The sequence below is a fragment of the Vanessa tameamea genome, chromosome 29 (genome assembly GCF_037043105.1).
Source record: "Vanessa tameamea isolate UH-Manoa-2023 chromosome 29, ilVanTame1 primary haplotype, whole genome shotgun sequence".
Lineage (NCBI taxonomy): Eukaryota > Metazoa > Arthropoda > Insecta > Lepidoptera > Nymphalidae > Vanessa > Vanessa tameamea.
In genome coordinates, this window is record NC_087337.1 from 779615 (window position 1) to 798453 (window position 18839).

Genomic DNA, 18839 nt, shown 5'->3' on the forward strand with positions numbered 1-18839 from the left:
TCTGTGTAGATATTTACTCCGAAGTACTGTGTGTTAATTTATTATTGAATGCCAATATAATTAAATATATACATATAAATATGACCATTTAAATATATATATTTTAGTATGTATTACATAAATACGTTTATATAGAATATAAGTTAAATATAAATTCAGATTTGATTTGTGAACTCAATGAAATGCCGAGTCGTTATTTTAAAAAGGTTTCTGTTAATATACTTACATAACAAAAACATATTACATACGAAAAAAAACCTTAGTAAAACGTCAATCATCAGCATTTTTCAGGGGGGGGGGGGTGAGTATGCGGGCACCACACCATTGGCTGGGTTAGCCCAAACCAACTACTCACAAACGCTGTAGATGCCTCAATCTCACAAAAAGGCCATCAGGCATGTGGCCGAGTCGGTTATTGCTCAGTTTTCTGAAATTTGAATACAAAAAAAAACAAATGACAACACTACAAGGTCACCCCGTACGAAACTACACGTTTCGTCGTCCACGATTGGTCGGTTTTTATTCTGTTGCGAATGTATTAGAGGACGGCACAACTTTGTAAGGACGTTCTTTGATTTATTTAATAAAATTGTACTCACAGGCGCTCGAGTGCGTTCAGCTCCAAGAATGCGTCTCGTTCGATCGTGTGTATTTGATTTTCTGATAATTGTCTGAAACAAAAATATATGTTTACAATGGATTTCGGTTTCGGTTTCGGTTTCGGTTTTTACCTATAGGAGCCGAGATGGCCTAGTGGTTAGAACTCGTGCATCTTAAACGATGATTGTGGGTTCAAACCCAGGCAAGCACCACTAATTTTCATGTGCTTAATTTGTATTTATAATTCATCTCGTGCTCGGCGGTGAAGGAAAACAACGTAAGGAAACCTGCATTGGAGCAGCGTGGTGGAATTAGCTCCAAACCTTCTCCTCAAATGGAGAGGAGGCCTTAGTCCAGCCGTGGGAAATTTCCAGGCTGTTAATGTAATTTTACCTCCAAAGTTCCGATAAAAATTTGCCAATTTTCAACACATAATGAATATAATTGACTTTTCAAGCTCTCGACCAATGATATCGCTTCAATTCAAGGTCGAAGTTGTTTATTTGGCTTTTCTCCTTTTGTTTGGAATACGTTACACACTAGCATATGTAACAACAAACACCAAAATAGATCTTTAATATTATAAAATGTACTTACAGAATCTTCAATTCTTTCAAGTTCTGGAAGTCACTCTGGAAAATGATGCTGATGTTGTTGCCTTGCAGGTCACTGAAACAAGTTACAGGTCATTAGTAATGTTTTGTTGAAATTGGCCTTAATCTTCTTAAATATTATTCAGATATTCTACCGCCAAATAACAGTACTCTGTATTGTTGTGTTCCGGTTAGAAGGGTGAGTGAGCCAGTGTAATCACAGGCACAAGGGACATAACATCTTAGTTCCCAATGTTGGTGGCGCATAGGTGATGTAAGGAATGGTTAATATTTCTTAAAGCGCCTTTGTCTATGGGCGGTGGTGACCACTTACCATCAGGTGGCCCATATGCTCGTCGGCCAACCAATGCCATAAAAAAAAATAAAAAAAATACGACCTAATCCTGTTCTCTTATCGTTCTAAATTTTCAAGCCTGAAAATTTGCCATCTTGGGCACGAGCCCTAGAACCCCTAGTGTAAATATAATACTGCATTCCCAGTTTTGACGACCTCCGTGGTCGAGTGGTGTGTACACCGGTTTTCATGGGTACGCCGTTCCGAGCTCCTGGGTTCGATTGCCAGCCGAGTCGATGTAGAAAAAGTTCATTAGTTTTATATGTTGTCTCGAGTCTGGGTGTTTGTGGTGCCGTCGTTGCGTCTGATTTTCCATAACACAAGTGCTTTGGCTACTTACATTGGGATCAGAGTAATGTATGTGATGTTGTCAAATGTTGTCCAATATCTAAATTTATTTAAATTTAAATTCAGTGTTTTTCACTAAGATCGTACCTTCCGGGAACTGTCAAAGAAATTCAATTGAGTCATGTAACATTTTCGTCATTAATTTCTAAGTGCCATCGATTGATTTTGACTTTAAAAAATATTAAGCAACAAGTTTTAGAAAGTTCCTTAACTAGCTCTATGAATATTTAGAACCGGAGTGCTCTCAATTTAACAACCGATCACTCCGGTAAGTGAATTACCTCCGTCGGGGAGAAGTGAGTTAGATACAGTGAGCTTCTAAAACATATATATATCACTACATAGTATAAAACAAAGTCGCTTACCGCTGTCTGTCCCTATGTATACTTAGATCTTTAAAATTACACAACGGATCTTGATGCGGTTTTTTTAATAGATAGATCGATTCAAGAGGAAGGTTTATATGTATAATACATGCTCAATATAGTAGAGAAACACTGATTATTTTAGAGGTTTCTAATGTGATGCCGTGAATAAATACATTTTTTTTGCGCTCACATTGCAAACGCTGACCGTACCCTACGAGATAGATCAGAATAATGTACCACAGTTTTGTACACCTTAAAAAGGTCTACAAAAAAGTCTCCAATGGTACATGTCTATCTCTTATGGATACAATATTTTACAATAACCATTTTTATCCTTTACTTTTGACGAGTAGTATGGGAAGACCAAAGAAACGATGGATGGATTGTGTGAAAGACGATATGGTTAGAAAGAATGTTACTTGTGAGATGACGTCCGACAGAGAAGTATGGAAGAAGAAGACACGCTGCGCCGACCCCGAGTAAAATTGGGATAAGGGCAGGAGGATGAGGAGGATGATGACTTTTGACGAGTAATAACGGTTTATTTACGAAGCGACTTATCCAATTAAGTACCTTAAATACATTGTACATTTAATTTCGAAGATATTACAGATTTAAAACGCAGCGGCATAGCGGTTCGTATTGTCTAATGACTGAAAAGCTGTGAACGTTGTATGTAAAGACATTCTGTAGTATATTTAGTATTAGTATTGCATCCGTGCGAAGCCGGGGCGGGTCGATCTTTTGTACATATATAATGTATGAGGGAAAGGGGAAAACGGGCCACCAGATGGTAAGAAGTTTTAAGCATTTCTTACATAACTAGTGTACCACCAACCTTCCCAAGATTATATCTCCCTCGTACTTGTTACACTGGCTCACTTACCTTTTGAACAGGAACATAACGGTACTAAGTATTGCTGTTTGGCGGTAGAATATCTGACGAGTGGACATACTTCAGAGGTATCCATATCTCAGAATATAATAACTCAAAATCAATAAAATATACTTTATACGAGTAGACTCATAAAACCACTTTTGAATCGTCATTTTACTGATTTAAAAGTAAAGTTACCGCCGGTTCGGAAAGTAAATTCTATCGAGAAGAACCGCCAAGAAAATCAGTAGTCTTTTGCCATCGTTTTGACATAGTATGTCAGTGAAGTATAATCATTTTTATACTATATCCTGCCTCGAAGTCAACAAATAATCTACATTTTTTTATCTTCAATATAATCTTGTGTCGAGTAATATGTAATAATTATAAATACATTGGACAACATCACATACATAACTCTGATCCCAATGTAAGTAGCTAAAGCACTCGTGTTATGGAAAATCAGAAGTAACGACGCTACCACAAACACCCAGACCCAAGACAACGTAGAAAACTAATGAACTTTTTCTACGTCGACTAAACCGGGAATCGAACCCGGGACCTCAGAGTAGCGTACCCATGAAAACCGGTGTACACACTCGACCACGGAGGTCGTATACTCGTAATATTTATCAATGAGAATTATTAATTATTTTTTAATAGACCAAGTTAAAAATAAGTGTTAAATTCTATATATATTTTTTACTATGCCAAAAAAACATTTTTATATATAAAAAGTGAGTTTGTCGAACACGATTGCGATGTTTTAATACTATTTTATATATTAACGGCGTGAGCCGATTTTTGTCCCAGCGATTATGGGACGATAGCTGCACGTAAATAGTTATGGTCTCATTTCGAAGAACTCCAGCCGTATGTGCAGAAAATTAAAGAGGATTCTTGATTGCAATTTACTAAATTGTTACAATTTAACATAGAATTAATTTTAGAGAGCGGAAAAAAGTTACTAGTGAGTTAGAGTATGAGAAATAAAAACGTCGACAAACTCCAATTCTAACATAACTAAAATAAAGTATCATCTTTTTGGACACCAAATGTAGACGAGCGACTTATTAAGACTATAATCAAAGCCTGTCATAGGTTTCGAAATTCCTAATAAATATTTTGAATAAACGCGAAGTTTCGCGGGATCCCACTAGTTTCACCTTAATGGATTAATCTCGTGCATATTCCGTGAGATTTATTTATACATGCAACAAGCATGCCGTCTTGAGTATTGCTGGTAATTCAAAACGTTTATAAAGACACACATACATTTTAAATAAGTTGCTAAAATACACACGTACCGAAGTTATATTACTGTTGTGAAACGCGTCCGGATTACGGAATGGGATTTCTTTGAAAATCAACTTATACGAGAGGGATATGTTTACTTGGTTGTAGGGCTTTGTGCAAGCGCGTCTGGGTACCATCCACTCATCAGATATTCTACCGCCAAACAGCAGTACTAATTATTGTTGTGTTCCGGTTTGAAGGTTGAGTGAGCCAGTGTAACTACAGGCACAAGGGACGTAACATCTTAGTTCCCAAGGTTGGTGGCGCATTGGTGATGTAAGGAATGGTTGATATTTCTTGCGGCGCCATTGTCGATGACGTTCAACCCCTAAAAAGTGAGCAAAACCGGGGACAACAACTAGTATTGTTCGAGAAGATTCTGACAGACTTATTCTCTCTCTCCTGTGCATTTATTATTTTCATCTGATGGTGGGCCGAGATGACCCAGTGGTTAGAACGCGTGCATCTTAATCGATGATTTCGGGTTCAAACCCAGGCAAGCACAACTGAATTTTCATGCGCTTAATTTGTGTTTATAATTCATCTCGTGCTCGGCGGTGAAGGAAAACATCGTGAGGAAAGCATGTGTCTAATTACAACGAAATTCTGCCACATGTGTATTCCACCAACCAGCATTGGAGCAGCGTGGTGGAATATGCACCAAAACCTTCTCCTCAAAGGGAGAGGAGGCCTTAGCTCAGCAGTGGGAAATTTACAGGCTGCTAATGTATGTATGTATGTATGGTGGGGTCTGCCTTCCTCGCTTCCACTTCGCTCTATTTGACGTATCGTTTTCAGTAACATTGCAGGATCTAAGATCTTTTCTGACCCCATCTGTCCATTTGTTTTAGGTCGCCTTTCAGTCTGGACCCTGCAACGTTAGGATTGGTCACTAAATTTCCTTGGGCACATCAGAAGAAGACCGCCAGAGTACATACTCTGGAGGTCTTTTTTTTTTTTTTTATTCAATATAGAAGTGTTTACACTTGTTTATTGATTGTCAAAAATCTACCACCGGTTCGGAATTTAGCACTTCGGACCTGAGAAGAACCGGCGAAAGAAACTCAGCAAAACCTTCTTCTGATGTGCCCAAAACAGCGTGCTTTCTTGGAGCTTGTCGGCGATGTCACTCCCTGGCTACCGTGAACGTACTCGTTGCGAATTTCTGACAGACTTTTCTGGCTCAAATATAATCTTTGAGTTATCTTTGAAATTGGAAAATCAAATCAGAAAAAAAAAGATCTTTACATAGTATAGTTAGTTTTACAAATTATATTATGGTCACCCTACATCCATGTCAATGTAGTTATAATTAGGTCAATAATCGAATTCGAGTGCACTAGTGATGTGACTCATATCGACAGTTAACAGTTATGGATTATTGATATCGTTGCGCAAGTTTAATATACATATATATATATATTAATGAACATCTGGGATCGTAAATATAACAAGGTCACGGGTTTGGTTTCGCGGTAGCAAATTGGGCAATTAAATTGAAAGTGATATCGATGTTTACATAAGTTTTATAGTGATGTAAATTTTATTCAATAATTCTGGACAATAATGACGTTAGATTGATTTTAAATGTTTTATATTTGCATTTAATATATTTGAAACATATAATAAATAATATATAAATATTATTATCGAAAATATATTTATTGTTATTGTGTGAAAACGGTTATTGTAAATTATGACATTTAAAAAAAAAGAATTGCTGAGTTTCTTTCGCCGGTTTATCTCCGGTCCGAGGTGTTTGTTTCCGAACCGGTGGTAGATTTTTGACTATCGATAATCAAGTGTAATCACTTCCGTATTGAATAAAGATTTTTGACATTTGACTTTTGATACTTGTAATTAAATAAATTTAAAAAAAAAACAGCAGCTATTAATTGCTTTAAATTTGATAATTTTCTTTACAAAATTAATTTCCAACTTTTCATTCATTTTATATTTAGTAGTTTTTTTATCTGATATTCTAACGCCAAACAGCAGAACCCAGTGTTGTTGTGTTTCGGCTTGAAAGGTGAGTGAGCCAGTGTAACTACAGGCACAAAGGACATAACATCTTAGTACCCAAGGTTAATGGCATATTGGCGATGTAAGGAATGGTTAATATTTCTTACAGCGCCATTATCTACGGGCGGTGGTGACCACTTACCATCAGGTGGCCCATTTGCTTGTCCGCCTACATATATAATAAAGAACTAAGAAATTAATTAAATATTGCGTTCTGATTTTTGGAGGCAAAGGCGTGACCTTAATATGTGCACCCTGATGGACACTAGATCATAATATTTAAGATAGATAAAACAAATATAACTTCACACGTTCAAAATAAACGTCAGCCATATTGTTTAAGGAAATATCGATATAACACACATCACTATTTAAGATCCGGAACAGCTGGCACGTATAATTGTTCAATCGTATATAATTTATATAAATTATCTTTAATAACCAGTCCTTAATATTAGTATAACATATTTTTGGACTAATTATTTAATATACATTTTTTTCTATATATCTTGGTATTAAATAAAAATACTATATAGCCTATTCCAAATGGAAGTAGGAATAAAGTTAAACAATCCTTAGATTTACGTATTTCATGCGATTTGCCAATAACTCAGCTATGTTGTGCACTACTAAGAGTTTATGATTAATATATCTTTATTTATAATACAACACTGTTACACTTAACTGCTTATATCCACTTTGATTTTACTTCCAAAATTCTGATAACAGTTTCGTCGACGTTCAAGGCGCCATTTTCTCTCAAATCCATGCTGAACCATAGATTACATTACTACTGTTGTACAGTAATAAACATCATTTGACAGCAAATTGTCGCGATATCATTGGTCGAGAGCTTGATTAGTCTATGATATTCACTAATTTCCGAAAAAATGGCGTTTTGAACGTTGCCGAAACTGTTATCGGAATTTTGAAAGTAAAATTAAAGTGGATAAAAGTAGTTAAGTGTTAATAGTCTTTTATTATAAATAAGAACTGTCAGTACTGCCCAAAATACCTGAGTTATTAGCAAATATCATGAAATATAATCTAAGATTCGTTTAATCTCTCTGCCATTGGATTACAATAGTTTTTTGTCCCTCAATATGTCAGCCATTTTGATTTCGTGCGCCTGCATTCATAGTTCGGATTAAACGTCTCGTACAAATAAATCAAATATCGTTAGGATAAATGTTTAATGGTAAAGCGTAGCTATATAAAGATTATATTGCAAAATTATTTTAAATCTGATTAATGACGCTAGAGTATTAGCAAATAGCTTCAAACATTATTAACGTGTCATTCTATTTTGACGTACGATTGAAAAAATATATATTTTATTTTATTTTATTTGGTTCTTCAACAATGTGTACACTGATTATAATAATATAATATAACAAAGTAAAATTATATTCTAAGTGTCACAATTACTTAAAGAAGAACACAGCATGCACAAAAAGAAAACAATCAACATCTTAACCTAATTTGAAAACTATTTAAATAAAATTTAAATAACTATCTAATTAAAAGTATATAAAAGTAAAAAAAAAAAAACTATGTAATAAAAATACAAGGATGTATCAACTCAGACATTATTTTTGCTGCCCAGTACGATCTTTTTCATGGACGCAATGGACGTAACATTTAGATCGACACTGTTTTGATATTCATCATAAGCATTGTACATATGCTTAGATCTTTAAAAGTTCACAACGGATTTTGATGCGATTTTTTTAATAGATAGATTGATTCAAGAGGAAGGTCTATACGTATAATACAAGCATACTATAGAAGAGAAAAAATAAAAAACCTTACGAGATAGATCAGGATGATGTATTACAGTATTGTATACCTTAAAAATGCCTACAAAAATGTCAGCGGTATATTTCTATCTCCTAGGGATAACCCACAACAATTGGGGCGGGCCGCTAGTGGATGATAAAAAAGCGCGGAATAATTATTTGTTCATAATCAGGCAGATGTATAAACTGTACCGTACAGAATCAACGTCAATAGACAGCGCTGACCATTTCAATGAAAAATAACGTCTCGTAATTTATGAGAACAGATTTAATTTTTAATTCTCATCGTGTCTAATCGTGAACAAGGCTTAAGGTTAACGAGCCGGCCCCTCAATTACAGACTCATAATTGAATACCGATAAAGTGTGTTGCCAATATAAAAAAAACCTTGATGATAAGTATTTTAACGCAGTAAAAAAGGTATTTGAAATATTAATTGATGATAAAACACGGACTACCTTAAAACTGCTCTGCACGAGCGAAGGCACGGGCGGAAGCTAGTGTATAATAATTGTATTTATCTATGAACAAAAGTTTTTTTTTACTCAAGAATTAGTTTTATCACGATCAGCTACGACTTGTGGGAACTGCGATGGCCCAGCTGATAGGATACAAAGATCTTAAACGTCAATTGCAGGCTCAAATCTGGGAGAACATCGTTGAATTTTCCTGTCCTTAATTTGTTAACCGACAGAAAAGAGGGAGGTTCTCAATAGTTCGTTCAGAACTCGGTAATTTGTGAACCGATTTGGAATTTACCAGTAGGTATTCTACCAGTTTGGTCCCATTTAAATTTGAAGTCGAACTTCTAGGGTTAAAAAATACAGAATGATATTTTTTATGGGCCTTGTCTGTATTATGCGAGCAAGTATGAAATCATATGTAGTTTATAATTATTTATATATATATTTTGAGATTATATTATATGTGTGTATTATTGGGATGTAGTTATGCGTACTTTATTATTATACATAACATAACATAAACAGCCTGTAAATTTCCCACTGTTAGACTAAGGCCTCCTCTCCCTTTGAGGAGAAGGTATGGAGCATATTCCACCACGCTGCTCCAATGCGGGTTGGTGGAATACACATGTGGCGGAATTTCGTTGAAATTAGACACATGCAGGTTTCCTCACGATGTTTTCCTTCACCGCCGAGCACGAGATGAATTATAAACACAAATTAAGCACATGAAAATTCAGTGGTGCCTGCCTGGGTTTGAACCCGAAATTATCGGTTAAGATGCACGCGTTCTAACCACTGGGCCATCTCGGCTCATTTATTATTATACTTTAGTATAAATATTGTTATATTACAGTTTTTATCTCCTCCCTCTATATATGTCTGTTTGATATCGCGATACGCTATAAGACTATGTATTTATATGTTGTGCAATAAAGTATTTTGAATAAAATAAATATCTTGTTTTGAGTGTTATTCGCATTGTGAGATATATTATAATATATATTTGGACGCGCTCACCCTTCAAACTGGAACACGATAATACTAAGTATTGCTGTTAGGCGTTAGATTTGTCATATACAGCGTGTACCGTTTCACATTGAATATAAACTTGTAAATAGTCTACTTATGTCTTATTGGAAATAATTTTAATCCGTTTAGATTGTAAGAAAATATGGATGATTTTAGTTAATTACCGAACATATGGCAACACTGATGAAGGGTGACATTGGACGCACTTTCCCCACCCCTTTACCTCCCTCCCAGTTCTTTGACCTATGTCACGACAGAAATGAGTGATCGATCTTCACCAAATCTATGGAAATATATACATATATATTGAGACAAGATTATAACAAACCTTAGATTCACGTATTTCATGCGATTTGTTAATAACTCGGCTATATTGTGCACTACTAAGAGTTTATGATTGATATATCTTTATTTATAATACAACACTGTTACACTTAACCACTTATGTCCACTTTAATTTTACTCCCCAAAGTTTCGGCAACAGTTCCGTCGACGTTCAAAACGTATTTTTTACGCAAATCCGATTTAATTCATTAATTTTGTTCTTAATATTCTTTTATTGTATGTAATAGGTAGGCGGTAGGTAGGTTACCACCACTTATTTTGCCAATTCGCCACCAACCTTGGGAACTAAGATGTTATGTCCCTTGTGACTTTAGTTGGCGCATTGGCGTTTTTATTTATTTATTTATTTAATTCTCGAGTCTCCAACAAAAGATACACACTAAATACATATTCTTAAAATTAAACAATATAAGGGTCACAAGTTGTGTGCTCCTTCAATCATAGGAGACCACGGCATGCACTGAATAATAATTGAAATACAATTAAGATTAAAAGTGAAAAAAAAATATACGTAGCAGTAAAAAACAAATATAAATTAGTAACTTAAAAATGTTTTAAGGAATTGTAAATATTTCTTACAGCGCTCTTGACTATCGGCAGTGGTGACCACTTGACGTCACGTGGCCCATTTTGCTCATCCGCATATAATATAAACAAAATGGCGGTTCGCTAGTATATATATAACGTACAGAACTCATTACAGTTTCAATATACGATACACAGATAACTTTAAGTTTTCTTTACAGTTTCTCGCAGACACTGTATCTCAAAGTATTATCTCGTGTAATTACTAGCGGGGGTAAGACGCTCATTACACTTTGGGAACCGCGGAATCTTGGGTACAGTTACATGCAAAAGCGATTTAGATAAATAATATTTATAATTACAATAGTACACTTTTGTCTACGGTGAAGGAAAAATAGCGCTTTTGATTTCTTCAAGCTTGTATGTACGTTGATCAGTCGTCGTATATCTTCTAAACTTTATATTGTAATGGACGTTTGAACAGCAAAATAACTGAAGAGTCTGCTCCTCATAGATTACGGTTTAGTTTTATGTGACAAATGTTGTTACTTCCAGGCAGCAATCATGATTTCAGGATTAGAAATTTCATATACTACAAGTTGCCTCTCTAACTTGTGACTTAAATTTGGTAACCGGTCCATTACTGCCCGATACGGGCACTTTTGGCTGCTGGGTTTCCCCTCTGGCCTGGTTCGCCCCCCTTAGTGAACCTGCATTCATCAGATTCTTCCAGGTAATATTATTATTCCAAATAATACTGGGCTTATTGTGGAAGTCCAGTCAACATGGGCCACACAGCGCCAGGACTCCTCAATCCTCCGTCCCCCGACCCCCGAGTTGCCGGATGACGTCATGCTCCCAGTTAAACGGGTAACCCTTCCTATCCCCCTAAAGTTAAAAATCTCATATATATTTTCTTAGCGGAATCTGTTATATTCCGAAATTCAGCATTTTAGATGAAGCAGTGTTTTGACTGGGCGTCGACAGTCAGTCAGAACAAACGATTATATAAGAGACATTGTAAGGATAGCCATTGTATTTGTTAGATTTCGGTTTTAACGTAACGCTTTTATCCATAACTGTACTTTAGCAGACTGAAATTAATCACAGCAGAGTTTTGGTTACAGAAATAGTTTAAGTATGCTCGAGGGTGAGAGGGTAAAGAGGTTTTAGAAACAGTCCAAGACGTAATAGAAGTTCAGAGCTGAGACAGAACTGAAGTTAACGGTAAACTTATTAATAATCACTGGATATTATTAAACTTCTACGAGACACTAATAATATTGCTGTTTCAGTATAAATATGGAGGAAGGTATTGTATCTATTAAATCAAATTCCTTTATTCGATACAGAAGCATTTCACTTATTTACATAACATAACATAATCAGCCTGTAAATTTCCCACTGCTGGGCTAAGGCCTCCTCTCCCGTTGAGGAGAAGGTATGGAGCATATTCCACCACGCTGCTCCAATGCGGGTTGGTGGAATACACATGTGGCATAATTTCGTTGAAATTAGACACATGCAGGTTTCCTCACGATGTTTTCCTTCACCGCCGAGCACGAGATGAATTATAAACACAAATTAAGCACATGAAAATTCAGTGGTGCCTGCCTGGGTTTGAACCCGAAATCATCGGTTAAGATGCACGCGTTCTAACCACTGGGCCATCTCGGCTCTCACACTTACTCATTGATAGTCAAATCAAACACTACCACCGGTTCGGAAAAGGAAACACCCTGACCTGAGAACCGGCGAAAGAAGCTCAACGGGTCTTTTTCATTTTTGTCAATTTTGTTATTTACATACATTCAATTTGAAAGTAAACAGCCAGGAGGCGATCGTTTCATTCCCAAGGTGTGCTAACCAACCTAATTTTGTACTAGGAATTATTATTTTTTAGTTTCGGAGCTACGATTTCACCAACATACGCACTTTTTAAAGGATTTAAAAAATCAATTTAACTTCACGGATTTCAAACCGCAAACATCGGTTAACATTCGCGTTCCATTGGGCCCTCGATAGGGTGTATTGTTTAGTGTTACTTATTTCATCCGAGCGAAGTCGGATTATCATTTAGTATATAATATTTATTGAGCCGAGATGGCCCAGTGGTTAGAACGCGTACTCACATCTTAACCGATGATTTCGGGTTCAAACCCAGGCAAGCATCATTGAATTTTCATGTGCTTAATTTGTGTTTATAATTCATCTCGTGCTCGGCGGTGAAGCAAAACATCGTGAGGAAACCTGCATGTGTCTAATTTCAACGAAATTCTGCCACATGTGAATCGACCGACCCGCATTGGAGCAGCGTGGTGGAATATGCTCCATACCTTCTCCTCAAAGGGAGAGCAGGCCTAGAATATGATATTTTTATTATTGATAGTGATGTTAACACAACTGAAGTGCAAAATTAGCATTACCAAAGAGCCCAGAACGTAGGCACAGGTAGATTTAATTCAATCCAAAACTCAATTCCGCCTGTAGCCGATTGGCGCTTCGCCAGTTCGCAATGCGGAGCATCCGAATTAATTTAACAACGACTGCCATTTTTTTCTCTAGATTTCAACTCGATTATATCATTCAAATTTGAATTTACTTTAAATATTACAGCGATAGTATTGCTTTGTGACGGTTTGAATTGTGAGTGAGCCAGTGTAGCTGTAGGCACGATTAAATCAAATCAAAATATACTCTATTCAAGTAGGCTTTTATAAGCACTTTTGAATCGTCATTTAACAAACTATTTAAAGCAAAGCTACCACCGGACCGGAATGTAGATTCTACCGAGAAGAACCGGCAAGAAACTCAGTAGTTACTCTTTTTAAACATCTAAAAATACAGACATGTTAGTTAAATACAATTATATATGTATGTTATGTCTCCTGCCTGGAAGTCAACGAGCATTAACTCCACGCTTTTTTATCATCTATATAATCCTGTATCGAATAATATGCCTTCTTTACCGATGTATTTTTTACAAAAGACTTGAACCTATGAAACGGCAAAGTTAAAAATTAAAAATGTCTGCTTTTTTTAAAAAAAATATTATAGAAATGTCAATATTAATATTTCATACAGGGCCATTGTCTATGGGCGGCGGTGATCACTTCACCAACAGGTCTATTTGCTCGTCCGTCTAAATATATCATAAAAAAAACTAAGTAATATATTACAATGCTCTATCGGAAACCTTTTTGTGTGTCTGCTATTAAAACATAAGCGTATAATATAACTATTACCAACTTCATAAAAAACACATGATAAAAACATCTACTCTAAGTTAATAAGGAATTCGTCACCCAGCTGATTCCACGTGACGTCAAGTTAGGACCGGAATTTGGAATAAAAATTGTTGTCTAAGAATTGTCGATAAAAAATCGGACCAAGAGTCGGACGAAAGCTAGAGAATTATTTTTGCGTGGCTTAATAAATTCTATCAGCACAAACAGACAAATCGTTATATATATACAATAACACAATATTAATAATGTCTTCGTGCATTCTCCCCTACCAATAAATTCCAACGAAGCACCTTATAACGATCGTAAATGAGTCGAGCTGGATTCCGGCCAGAAGTAGTCCGGGTTCCGTATATAATTGAATTAAATTGAAAGTAATGACTGAACTCCGCAGACGAGACGAAAATTGTAGATCCGCTAATTTGTCGTGTAATAAATCAGTTCTATTATTAAACTTTTATTTATTTTTTAATTTTAATGCACATTAAGGAAGTTTGAAAGCGGCAGCGGTAACCGAGAAGCTACGTGGAAACCGGCTGTCATTGTATGGGTATGCTATGCGGCGGAATGAGGACCATGTTTTGAGGAAGGTCTTGAGCATAGACGTAGATGGATAAGGAGGAAGGGGACCAAAGACACGAGAGGTGGATTGTGTGAAAGTCGATATGGCTGGAAATAATGTTACTTGTGAGATGACGTCAGTCAGAGAAGTATGGATGAAGACATGCTGCGCCGATCCCAAATCAAATCGGGATAGGGGCAGGAGGATGATGAATTTTAATGTCAATTAGAGCATGTGAGTGCATTTGAGGTCATTAATATCGATTTACAAGCCTCTTTTTTATTCCAAACAGGTAGGCAGACTGGCAAATTGGCCTATGTCAAGACAACTTGAGAAGTATAGTAGTAATTATCCCATGCATCGTCAACGCCCCCCATCATTAAGTATTATAAGTTAAGTAAATGTACCACTACTGGGCTAAGGCTTCTCTACCACTAACAAGGTTTGGAGCTTATTCGACCACGCTACTCCAATGTGTGTTTTTACACAAGTGGCAGAATTTCATTAAAATTAGACCCGCACAGCAGATCAAGAGATGAATTGCTAACCAGCACCTGGAAATTCTATGGTGCTTGCCTGGTTTTGAACACACAATAGTCAGTCTACCTGTTCGAGCCAGTGGGCGCTTTGTATATTATTCTATATTGTAAACTTCCATCTAATAGCCGGTATAATAATTAATCAGTCTTACAGTAATCGCTGGTGATGCTGATGAGCTGAGATGGCCCAGTGGTTAGAACGCGTGCATCTTAACCGATGATTTCGGGTTCAAACCCAAGCAAGCACCACTGAATTATCATGTGCTTAATTTGTGTTTATAATTCATCTCGTGCTCGGCGGTGAAGGAAAACATCGTGAGGAAACCTGCATGTGTCTAATTTCAACGAAATTCTACCACATGTGCATTCCACCAACCCGCACTGGAGCAGCGTGGTAGAATATGCCCCAAACCTTCCCCTGAAAGGGAGAGGAGGCCTTAGCCCAGCAGTGGGAAATTTGCAGGCTGCTAATGTAATGTAAAACAGTAGCCGCGGTCGGGTATAGACGTATGTAAGATACGATTATTTATAAATAACCATTGATTAAGTTCATATTGTTTCAATAACATTTTATTGTGAGGTAGGTGTCGCCCCTGGCTTAGCTGTTTTAGGGTTTGGTTGTCAGATATTACTAACACAATATCTTTGTAAATTATACCCTATGTGTTACTCTGATGTATGATCTATATTATCGTAAAGTTTCATTAAAATAAATTCAGTAGTTTTGCATAAACGAATAACAGCAGTTTTTATAAGAGAACGTTTATGGGATGTTGTAGTGGACGGTCTGCTTTGATTCGAAAATTTTATATTCTTTGAGGGGTTTTACGTTCGTCCCGCGGTACCCTAAGTTCAATTAATATTAATGTACACGCAGGTCGCATTTCTCAGGGGTACAGTCTATGAACCGTGTAATCGTTATAAGGTGCTTTAAATTTTCGATTTTTCTGCTAAATTTATCCAAGAATTTGTCACATTAAGTGTGTTTAAGCACATTAGACTGTTATTGGTCTTTATTTTTTTAAATATTGGTTATCAGTGGAGATATTATATTGCAGCTTTGTCCAAGCCTCGTTATGAGTACATAACCCACTTTTATGATATTCTACCGCCAAATAGCAGTACTAACTATTGATGTGATTCCACCAATTCCAGAGTGGTCATAGACATAGCGCCCATAGACAAAGGCGCTGTAAGCAATATTAACCATTCCTTACATCACCTATGCGCCACCGACCTCGGGAACTAAGATGTTATGTCCCTTGTGCCTGTAGTTACACTGGCTCACTCACCCTTCTAACCGGAACACAACAATACAGTGTACAGTTATTTGGCGGTACAGTATCCGATGAGTGGGTGGTACCTACCCAGACGGGCTTGCACAAAGCCCTACCACCAAGTGGTAGGGCTTTGTGCAAGCCCTAAAAATTTATTTATAATTATAAATAATAAAATAAAATAAAGATCACTATTCTCTTCAATATCGATCTCGTTTTTTTTTTTTTTATGGTAGAGTTGGCAAACGAGCACGAGGCTCATCTGATGGAAAGTGACTACCACCGCCCATGGACATCTGCAACACCGGGCGGCTTGCAGGTGCGTTGCCGGCCTTTCAGGAAGGAGTACGCTCTTTTCTTGAAGGTTCCTAAGTCGTATCGGTTCGGAAAAACCGCCGGCGAAAGCTGGTTCCACAGAGTGGTTGTGCGAGGCAGAAAGTGTCTTAAAAATCGCGCTGTTGTGGATTAATTATTTATTTAATATATAATATTGTTTACGTTTTGAATTACAGTTTGTGGCTGTTGTTGAAATGTTGTGATAAAATCTTTGTTCCCTACAAAAAAGTTAATTTTTTTTTTTAATTTTCTAATTGTTTAGTAATTAGTTGGTAATTTGTAACTGTCTTGTCTTTTGTAATTTTCATTTTTATTTTGTTTTATTATTGTTAGTAATTTTTTTCCCCCTTTTTGTTTAACATAGTAGAAAAAAAGTTGTGTTAGGTTAATAGATAAAACTGTCCGTTTCCAAGCCGTGATAACTTTTAATTGAAACAACACTCGGCTAAATATGTAATTACCTTTATTTTAAAACTTATAAATGGTGTATGTTTTGTCTTTGTCTTTAATAATAAAATAAAAATTAAATAAAGATTATTTTTGTTTGAATTTGGAATTAAAATAATAATATACTAGCTACCCTTCCCGACTTCACACCGGTACAATAAATATACATTTAGATTGAAGAACGAATTAAAAGAAAAAATGCTTGTGTTATTTGGTTAGGAAATTATACATATTATACATGTAAATCACTCTTAAATCACTCTGCTCATTGATGGAAACCGCATGAAAATCCATTGCGTAGTTTGAAAGATCTAAACGTACACACGGGAAGAGACTTCTTCGAAGATTTTTTATACTACTTAGGCATATATCTAACTAAAATACTGCCCAATAGGAGATCTCCGACACTATATGTCCGACTGACTTAACAATCAACATAGTTATCCCAATTGCAAAGTACATTCACCGAGAATTTCGGATATTTCATCTTGAAATCGGGAAATGTTAATTGTTAATCTACTTTATTGTATACCACAAACGTGAAATTAACTTAGAACTGAACACAAAAATCGAAACAAATATTTGAAATGCGTAATTTTGTATGTATATAAAGCGTACGAAGTCGGGACGCACAGCTAGTTTAATGTATATGTCATATATTACCGGTCTAGTGACTCTTTTTTGTATCACAAACATAATATCAATTCGTAACAATGACGATGTGCGACCTCCTGACCGAATTTCGGTCGATACTTATCTCACAGGAAATCGTGAGGAAACCTGCATGTTTCGGATAACATTTTGGCACATATTTTCAATAATCCGCTTTGGACGGGTTTGGTGGAAACCTAAAACGTGTTCCTCAAAAGGAGTGTGTAGTTTAATTCGGTGGAAAATATCAGAGAGTTTACTTGCTGGTGGGGCTTTGTGCAAGCTCGTCTGGGTAGGTACCACCCAATCATCAGATATTCTACCGCCAAACAGCTTTATCCAGTGTTGTTGTGTTCCGGTTTGAAGGGTGAGTGAGCCAGTGTAACTACAGGCACAAGGGACAGTTTCTTAGTTCCCAAGGTTGTTGACACATTGCCGACCTAAGGAATGGTTAATATTTCTTACAGCGGCATTGTCTATGGGCGGTGGTGACCACTTGTCATCAAATGACAAAGAGGTTTTTCTCGGTAGTATCAACATTCAGAATGCCTAGCTGGTCTAGTGGCTCAATGTAAGGTCTTAGTTCGGTTCGAATTCCAGGTCGGACAGATAATACATTATTGGATAACGACTCAGATTATGAAAGTTGCAAGTGTGTCCCCTGCCTCGTTAAGAACTTGAGCACAATTATTTATTATTAATTTATTATATAACTGTGTTTGATATTGAAAAAGCCAACCAAAAAAAAAAAATCCTTAAAATTATTGGAAAATAAAATGTTCTTTTTCTTTCCCAACGCCTTAAGATGTCTAAATCTTGGCTTCAATATAGACGCTTTAGGTAGACACTTATTTTACTAGAGTAACGCTATGAGAGATAGTTTATACTAATTCTAAATGCGAAAGTAACTGTCTGTCTGTTACTCGTTCGCTATCAAACCGCAGAATTTGATACTATTTGAGTAAGTTTGAATTTGAAGTTAAAAAACGTTACTTTTTTAAAAATAACTGACTATCAACCCCTAAACCGAGATCGAAGCTGGGGGCGATAATTATCCTATAAAACGAATTAATACATACAATTAAATAAAAAAATCTAGACGTATGTCTATGGTTTATGTCCATAATAACGAAATAATTACGTCGACCTCACAAAATG

At 36.2% G+C, this 18839-nt stretch overlaps 2 protein-coding genes across 3 annotated transcripts in view; one reads left to right on the top strand and one right to left on the bottom strand.

The window, feature by feature from the left end:
• The window catches only part of LOC113400639 (grpE protein homolog, mitochondrial), a 275541-nt gene that overhangs the window by 103131 nt on the left and 153571 nt on the right, over nt 1–18839 (top strand). The gene's annotated exons all lie outside the window — the stretch shown is intronic.
• Nucleotides 1–18839, bottom strand: part of Sli (slit) — a 153753-nt gene that overhangs the window by 61030 nt on the left and 73884 nt on the right. Inside the window, exons 3-5 of one of the 2 annotated variants that reach the window (XM_064219851.1) lie at nt 1198–1269; nt 600–671; nt 356–427 (exon numbers count right to left, since the gene is read on the bottom strand). In XM_064219851.1, the coding sequence (XP_064075921.1) occupies nt 356–427; nt 600–671; nt 1198–1269 (216 nt within the window). The remainder of the gene's footprint in view (nt 1–355; nt 428–599; nt 672–1197; nt 1270–18839) is intronic. The other variant, XM_064219852.1, reaches the window with a different exon arrangement.